This window comes from Echinops telfairi, unplaced genomic scaffold (genome assembly GCF_000313985.2).
Source record: "Echinops telfairi isolate 266 unplaced genomic scaffold, ASM31398v2 ScPeMD7_7409;HRSCAF=8447, whole genome shotgun sequence".
Classification (NCBI taxonomy): Eukaryota; Metazoa; Chordata; class Mammalia; order Afrosoricida; family Tenrecidae; genus Echinops; species Echinops telfairi.
This window is the reverse complement of record NW_022111309.1, coordinates 7,922,621-7,931,686: the sequence shown is the minus strand read 5'-3', so window position 1 is coordinate 7,931,686 and position 9,066 is coordinate 7,922,621. Positions and strand designations below refer to the sequence as shown.

At 40.5% G+C, this 9,066-nt stretch overlaps 1 protein-coding gene across 1 annotated transcript in view; it reads left to right on the top strand.

The window, feature by feature from the left end:
* Positions 1-7,322: 7,322 nt before the first annotated feature.
* The window catches only part of MCTP2 (multiple C2 and transmembrane domain containing 2), a 217,931-nt gene continuing 216,187 nt past the window's right edge, over positions 7,323-9,066 (top strand). The window contains exon 1 of the mRNA XM_004709888.2: positions 7,323-7,804. Coding sequence (XP_004709945.1) covers positions 7,337-7,804 — 468 coding nt within the window. The 5' untranslated portion in view covers positions 7,323-7,336. The remainder of the gene's footprint in view (positions 7,805-9,066) is intronic.

The following is a 9,066-nucleotide window of genomic DNA, read 5'->3' as shown; positions in this document are numbered from 1 at the left end:
TGTACATGTCTTTATCTAGACCTCTATAAATGCCCTTTGCCTCCCAGCTCTTTACTCTATTTCCCTTGATTCTCCTCCTGTCCCACTATCATGCTCAGTCCCCACCAGGATTTCGACCTTGCTCATTTCTCAAGGACTCTTCTTGCAGCTGGGTAGAGAGCCTGACTCTACTGACTTCCATTAAATGCTACTTAACAAAAATATTTCCAAATGAATGTAGAAATATTATCTTTTGCATACTTGTAGGCCAAACTATGGAACATGAATTTAATCATTTATTTGCGTTTTGCCAAATGGAAGCATAAACTTATGCTTAGGACAGTATTGTTCAAGCAGAAAAAAAGTCTTCACATATTTTAATCACCGTCTGAAGTAGTTGACTAATAATGCTTGTATTAGATGCCATCATGTTGGTTCCAACTCACAGCGACCTATGTACAATAAAGTGGAACTCTGCCCAGGTGTTTACCACCCTCACAATGGGTGTTAGGTTTGAGTCTATTGTGACAGCCACTGCGTCAATCATTTCTTAGCAAATCTTGCTCTCATTGGAGACCCTTCTAGTTGACCAAGCAAGACGTCCTTCTACAGAGCCTTCCGCCTCTTCATTACATGCCAAACGTCATCACCTCAATCTCGACATTTCAGTTCTAGGGAGCAATCTGGCTACCCTTCTTCCAAAATAGATTTGTTTGTTCTTCTGGTAGCTCATGGTAGTTTCGGTGTTCTTCACCAGCACCATAATTCAAAAGTATTGACCCTTCTCTGGTCTTCTTTATTCAATGTCCAATGTATTTTTACATGTATCTGAGGCAATGGAAAGTGCCGTGGCATGGCTCAGGTGTGTCTTAGTTCTCAGAGTAACATGCTTGCTGTTCAACACTTGAATGAAAGAGGTCTTGGGCAGCAGGTTTTCCCAAGTCAATGCAATTTCTTGACTGCTGCTTCTCTTAGCATGGATTGTGGATCAAAGAAATGTGAAATCCTTGACAATGCCAATCTTTTCTCCATTTATCATCATGTTATCTACTGTTCCAATGAAGGGTGTTTTGGTTTTCTGGACATTGAGTTGCAGTTTATACCGAAGGCTGCAGGCTTTGGTCTTCCTCAGCAAGGGCTTCAAATCTCCCGCTCCCTCTCGGTAAGCAAGGTTGTGTCATCGACACATTGTCGGCTGTTAATACGCTTTTCTTCAAATCTGAGACTGCCTTCTTCGTATAGTACAGCTTCTATGTTTATTTCCTCAGAATTCAGAGGGACTGAGTCTGGTGACATGTTGTAACCATGATGCATACCTTTCCTAATTTTAAACTGTGATATTCTAGGATTCTCTTCCAATCACTGCCTCTTGGCCCATGTAAACGTTCCCCTTGAGAACAATGAAGTGGTCTTCCGGTCTTCTCAATGCTATCCATAATTTTTTTTTTTTTTATGATCCACACTGTCTCTTACCTTTCAGAGTCAATAAAACACAAGTGTATATCTTTCTGGCAGTCTGTTTTCAACCAATCTTTGCCTCACAGCAGTGATGGTAGCCCCTGTTCAACACACTTGTGAATCCCACTTGAAATTCAATGTATGGCTGCAACCATTTTGAACAATTTGCAGTAAAATTTTATATGCTTATGATATTAATGATATTGTTCCAAATTTTATGAATTCTGTTGGGTCACCTTTCATTATAATGCTTACAGATATATAGCTCTTCCAATTGGTTGGCCAAGTGGCTTTCTTAGAAATTTCTTGGTACAGATGAGTGAGCGCTTACAGTGCTCCATCAACTTGTTGAAATATTTCAATTGGTATTTCATCAATTCTTGGATCCTAGTACCTTCAATGGAGATTGGACTCCTTCCTTCAGTCCTATTGATTCTTGATCATATGTTATAGCTTGGATTGGTTGATTGTCAACCAGTTATTTTTGATACAGTTACTGTGTGTTGTCTTTTCCATCTTCTTTTGATGCGTCCTGCATTGTTCAATATTTTTCCCATTACACCTTTTAATATGGCAACTTGAGGCTTGAAGTTTTTCTTCACTTCTTTCAGCACAAGATACACTGTGTGTATTTTATTTTAGCTCCAGGTCTTTGCTTATTTAATTTTAATACTTTTTTGTCATAAGCTGTCCTTTGAAACTTTCTGTTCAGCTCTTTTACTTCTTAATTTCTTTCTTTTGCTGTAGCTAAGAGCATATTTGAGTATTTTTTCTGACATCCAATTTGATCTTTGCTTTCTCTCTTCATAGTAACCTTTTGAATTCTTCTTACATTAATGCTCTTGATGTCATCCCACGGCTCATCAGATTTTATGTCATTCGTATTCAAGATGTCAAATCTGTTCTTGAGATAGTCTTGACATTCAGATAAGGTATACTCATGCTTGCCTGTTGGCTCCCATGGACTTACTTTAATTTTCTTCAATTTCAACCTGAATTTACATATGAGCAGTTGATGGTCTTTTAGTCCCTGGCCTCATTTATCTTCTGACATTGAGCTTCTCTACAGATGTAGTCAGTTTGATTTCCGTGTATTGCATCTGGTGAAGTCCAAGTGTACGTAATCTTTAATGCTGTTGAAAGAAGATACTTACAATGAGGAGTTGTTGGTCTTGTAAAATTCTACCCTACCATTTCCAGCTTTGCTTCTGTCACCAAGACTTTATGTTCAAACCACTGCTCCTTCCTCTTTGCTTTCAAGTTTCACATTCTAATAGCCAGTAATTAACAAAGCATCATGATTGCACGTATGATCAGTGTCCTAATGGAGAAGTTGATAGAATTCATTAATTTCCTCATTTTTAACTTTAGTGACTGATGGGTAAATTCAGAGAGGAGTTATATTAATGGAATTTCCTTGAAGGTGTATAGATATATTATCCTGTCCGGGACAGCACTGTAAATCAAGATAGATCTTGAAGTGCCTTTTTTACAACAAATTTCTCTTGAATTTGTCATTTCTGGCCTAGTAAAATACGTGTCTGGCTAATTAAAAATATTAATACTACTCAAAATAATTAACCTTGCCAAATGTGCTACGCACCACGCTCAGCATTTTATTTGTACTCGTCCCATCTGAAAGATAGAAATATAATGAACTATCCAGTTTTGAAGTAATTTCCCCCAAAATATCAAACCTAAGAATCATAACAACATAATCATACTAAATATAACTTCCTCCCATGGGGCATTGCTTCTGTACTAGCACTGTATTTCATATATATTTCTTTTTAGGCTGGTTTGTGTTGTCCCTCTGTATCAGCACAGTTTCCATCAAGTTAGTTCTGATCTCTTCTGTGGCAGAACCGAACTGTGCTCTGTGAGATCGTCCGCAGTTATTTTCTGCTAGTAGATGGCCATACCATTCTGTTAAAATGCCTCTGGGTGGACTTGAACCTTTATCTTAGCACCTGAGCACATTGGCTCTTTGCCCCAGCGATTTAAAATCCTTCCATTGTTGGTATATCCTGTTGAGCCAATTCTTCCTCCAAAGTGACAACAAGGAACCCTAAAGAGGTCATTTGCACTTGACTATCCATCCGGCTGGAATATCAGAAGAGGACTTTGCATTGAGAGACAATCTCTAGACTGTAATCTCTCGGTTCTACATTATACCCTGAGGATTCTGAATTAATCCTGGGAAGAGCCCTCCCAGTGTTGAGGCCATCAGGCGAGAAATGTAGATTTAGATGGTCTAATGATTGAATGATAACTGCAAGGTATGCAGTTCAAACCCATCAGCTACTCCTCAGTAAAAAGATGAGGCTAAACATTTATAACTTTTCAACCCCCAAACATTTATAACCTTTCAACCCCTATCTAAGATTTCTTTGAATTAGGATTGACTTGGTGACAGTGGGTCAATGGCCACATATTCTCAGATTTGTTGGCTATCTAGTCTGTTATTCTCATTGACTAAATACTCCCTCCTGGAGTTTGGTAGACTGGGGTCCAAAGCCTGGAGCCCTTCACTTTGCAAAATAAAATTTTCCAAGTGATTTGGCCTCTTTTCCCTAAAACTAAATGGGACAGTGTGAGTGCATGTCAGGTCAGAGTGGGCTGACCAAACTGTTCCTTTTTATATTGGAGGATTTGTTATGAAGTCCTTGACACATAGAATAAGAGATTATTTCTCCAAATTGGGTTTCGATTGGATTCCTGGTGAGTCTGACCTGTTAGATCTCAAAGCATCCACTTTTCTGCACAGAGTTTGCCATACTCTATAATTGCATATTAGTTTGTGAGACATTCCAGCCACTCACACCCAACTGCTGTGAGATACACTTTCTTCCGTCGTACTCCTCAAACTGATGATCTTCAGCTTGCTTTTGTTAAAGGCATATTAGGCTGCTAACTGCAAGATTAGTAGTTTAAAACCACCAACTGCTCCAACAAAGGAATACATGGGGGTACCTGGAATTGCCCTGGGCGAGCTGGGTTGTGGTCGTATCCACGTTCCCCACTAGATGATCATCGAGCAACTACGAGTTAGTGCCCGTTCTCTCTACTCACAGTGAATTGTTTTCAAAGAAGTTTTGCGCAAGCCTCATTTTTGTGTGATGGGTGATTTAAGAGAACAGGGTGGGCGTGTGAAAGTTTGTTAATTTTGTTCCCCACTCTGGAAAAATGCTGCAGACACTGTTGTGATGTTAACACAGCTTACAAGGACAGCTCTGTGGGAAATACTCAAGTGTATGAGTGGTTCTCTCATTTCAAAAGAGGTGAAATGTTGATTAATGACAAACCTCATTCTGAACGGCCATCAGCTTCCTGAATGGGTGAAATGTCCAATCGTAGTGCATTTGGAGCTCGTTCCAAATTTCAGAATGTTAATCAAGTTTTCTATTTTAGAGTTCTGAAAAGATAGCGTGTAACAATGTGTGACAAAAAGGCCTGATTTGTGGCAGACGGGGGACTAGTTTTGCCACCACGACAATGCAGCCATCTCCGTGCGCCAGTTTTTGGCAAAGAACAGCATGCTTTTCTTGCTCCACACACCTTACTCATTTGACCTCACTCTGTGCGACTTCATTTTGTTTCCGTGAATGATGAGAGACATGAAAGGACAGTGGGTTGAGGATGTAGAAGAGGTGAAGAAAAAAACCAGGGAGGTGCTGTCAGCCATCCAAACAGATGTGTTTGAAAAATGTTTCCAAGAATGGAATTGCAGATTTGACAAATGTATTAACTGTATATTTGTATTAACTCACCTACATGCAAGATGATATAGCAACAGAACTGCACATCCACACCCAATTCACACCTTTGTCTTTTTTTTGGTAAGCAATAAAGCCCACATGGAAGAAGCACACCTGCCTGTGTGATCACGATGTGTTGAAGGGATCAGGTTTCAGGCATCAAAGAACAGATATCATTGTGAATGAGGGGGAGTGCAGATTGGGGACCCAAGACTCATCTGTAGGTAACTGGTTATCCCTTTGCAGAGGGGTTGCGGGGAGGAGCCGAGCCAGTCAGGGTACAGTGTAGCAACGATGAAACACACAACTTTCCTCTAGTTCTTAAATGCTTCCTCCCCCCTACTATCACGATCCCATTTCTGCCTTACGAATCTGGCTAGATCAGAAGATGTACACTGGTACAGATAGGAACTAGAAACACTGGGAATCCAGGACAGATGATCTCTTCAGGACCTGTGGCGAGAGTGGCGATACTGTGAGGGTGGAGGGAAGGTAGGGTAGAACGGGGGAACCGATTACAACGATCTATATATAACCTTCTCACTGGGGGATGGACAACAGAAAAGTGGGTGAAGGGAGACGTCAGACAGTGTAAGATATGACAAGATAATAATTTATGAATTATCAAGGGTTCATGAGGGAGGGGGGAACAGGGAGGGAGGGGGGAAGTGGGGAAATGAGCAGCTGATACCAAGGGCTCAAGTAGAAAGCAAATATTTTGAGAATGATGAGGGTAACAAATGTACAAAAGTGTTTGACACAATGGATGTGTATATGGATTGTGATAAGAGTTGTACGAGCCTCCAATAAAATAATTTTAAAAAATAACATGGTGTCAGAATTTGTATCAAAACTTGACATTGGAGCTAGGGCTCTTACTGTAAACTGCAGACTTCCACAAACCAAGTACATTGGAATTTAAAGTCTAGTAAAGTAACAAAGAAAATGTGTTGGACGGAGGGAGACCAAGATGGCCGTGACCCCTGTTTTCATACTGAAGCACAGCCAAGCCGATTAATGTAGGAATTATTGTCTGTCAGTTTTTCTTCCACAATAGCAGTTTAGAAGTTGAGTCAAGCACAAATTGACTTGGAAAGTTTAAACTGTTTACTAACTTGCCCTTTAGGGAAAATGTTGCTTAGAAGAGTAGAGCGTATCCCCCTAGATCATGAAGTTTAAAAGCTGCTTTGTGTTTATAGTAAATCTCCTTAGGTCTGTTTTCCCCAAAGAGGAAATAAGTAAGTAACCTTCTTATGAAGATTCCATCCCCCTCAACCCCTCATCCAGCTATTTCTTTGCTTTAACTTTTCTATGATAACCCCAACAAAACATCGTAGAATTTGGTAGTAGATGCAGACTAGGTAGTTTTGACTTAGGATGTTACTATGCACAGCTGAGCAAAATACAGGTTAGTCTTGCACCAGCCTCACAATCGTTGTCATATTGGACCACATTTTTGCAGACACCTTGTCAGGTGATCTCCCTGAGGGTCTTCTTTTTCACTAATCCTCCATATTACTAAGCACGGTGCCCCTTTCTAGCTGCAGTACGCGAGTCCCTCCTGGTAGCTGCAGTACTCCGGCCTTCTATGGGTCACCCTGGCTGGACTGCCTCCAAGACAGATTGTTTGTTCTTCTGTCAGTCTGTGGTACTTTCAGCCTACGTTGCCAGCACCATTACTCAAATGCTTCAATTGTTTTTTGTTTGTTTGTTTGTTTTCGTTATCCATTTTTCCGTTGGCACATGCATACATAGCGATTGAAAGGAACCAGGCTTGGTTCGATTGCATCTCAGCCCTAGAAGTGACGTCGTTGCTCTTAAACATTGTAAAGGTGGTGTGTGCAGCTGATTTGCTCAATGCTTTATATACTTGGATTAGTTGGCACCCTCTTTCCTTAAAATTTAGGTTTTTAAAACAATGCTTTTACTACTGTTTAAGAAAATACCACTCAAATGCTTCCATCATGATGACTTGGTGAAAAGTGTGGGGTGTTGTGAGTAGTATTTCCCCCGGATGTGCCCTGGCACGACTGAGGAGGCTCATGTGTTCTCCTTTTGTTCTGTTTTATAGGAGTCCATGAAGTTGTGTTGTACAGAAACACACTCTGTGAAGGAGTGAATTTCTGGGTCTTCATGCAGTTATGGATCTGGATAAACCATCTGTCTGGGGCTCTTTTAAACAGCGGACCAGGCCTTTGTTAATCAATTTGAGCAAGAAGAAGGCGAAAAAGAGCACCAACAAGCCCCTAGATTTACAGGCAACTCATCACCTGGACCGTCGCCTGAGCCTCTCCGTTCCTGATATACTGGAGGCGGGGACGTTGGCTACAGAGGGTAGGCCTTACTCTGGGCCCCAATCATCCTACACCTCGGTGCCCAATAGCCTGTCAACTGCAGGGATAACAAAGACTAGCAGCAGCACTTTGAAACAGTCTGAAAAAGACCTGGATTGGAACCAGGGAGGAGCTGACCACGCCGATGTGGCCGGGATGGACTCGGAGGAACCCTGTGCGTTCCCTGCTGCGGCCAAGGCCAGGAGGGCATCCAGCAATAGCATCTTTGATCTTCAGGAAACTCCCCTCGGAGGAGATGAATCAGAAGAACCAGAGGTGAGACAAGGGCTGCTCTCTTTCCTCCTTCTTATTTCTTCTTCTCCTCCTACTTTTTTTTTTCTTTTCAGTGAATTTAGTGTCCTTGGAAAATGTGGGTAGAAGTTACTTCTGTGGTTAGCTTGGATGGGAAGAAAGCCATTTAAAAGAATTTAAATTAATGCACTATTGATTGAACTCAATGTTCCCATTAGTTTTGAGGTTGACCTTTGCATATTTTACAACTATTCCAAATAACCTTCTAGGACACTTTAAGGCATTAAGAGCTAAATTGGATGAGCTACCTCCCCCACCCCCACCCCATCTCTTGGCAATGAAATGAAGTCCATGACTCTTTCTCTAACTTTTTGTGTAAATGTGTGACTTGCTTTTTCTATTTCTCTTTATTTACACCATTGCCCAATTCCTATCTGTAGACAAGCCAGTCCTATTAGTATTCTTAAGAAAGGTGTGTCCCCGGTGACTCAGAACATGTAGACATCTTCCTGTTTCTGACTTGTGTGCACATGCTATATGCCCACTCACCTGTCGGTAACTTCTTTAGCGCTCAATTTGTTAAAATAACTGAACCACAAAAAAATTGAAGTATGTAGTTTATTTGAGGGGCTACTCTGGATGTACATAGGGAGACCATTCTGTTTCTTAAAAAACAAACAAACCAAAATACAATGGTTCAATGTAGGCTCGGTACAATTAGAATTGTAAACAGTAGAAGAGGAACTGAACTTGAAAACCAGCCACTGGTGAACTTTCACTTGATTGATTGAACCATACCCCTCCACTTTACTGAAATCAGCTGGAATCTGGTTACTAGGTGGGCTCCGGCTTGGAAAAGTGGGAAGCATCCATTTGAACAAATCTTCAGGTAGTGACCTGAGGAAGATTTTAAATGATAAAACCAGCACACTTCTTAACAAATACTTCAGTTATCCTGGGAATTCTGATTGTTATCTGTTAGGAAGCAAGGAAGATTACTTACAGTTCCAGTTTTTGCGTTAGACAACCTAGCTTACAGTTAACAAAATGTGTCTCATGAAGAGGATTTGCAAAGACTTATTCATTGTATGAATCTGGGCTTGTTTTCTTCTTCTAGAAAAAATCCTTAAAGATAACAAAATACAGAGATAAAATAAGATGTTTTAACAAAAATTAAAATAGTTTAATAAACATATTCTTATCATTCAAGTCATTTAACCAAGCATTAGCACTTCAATAAGCTAAAACACCTAAATAATTAGGAGACAAATCTTATACTTTTAGTG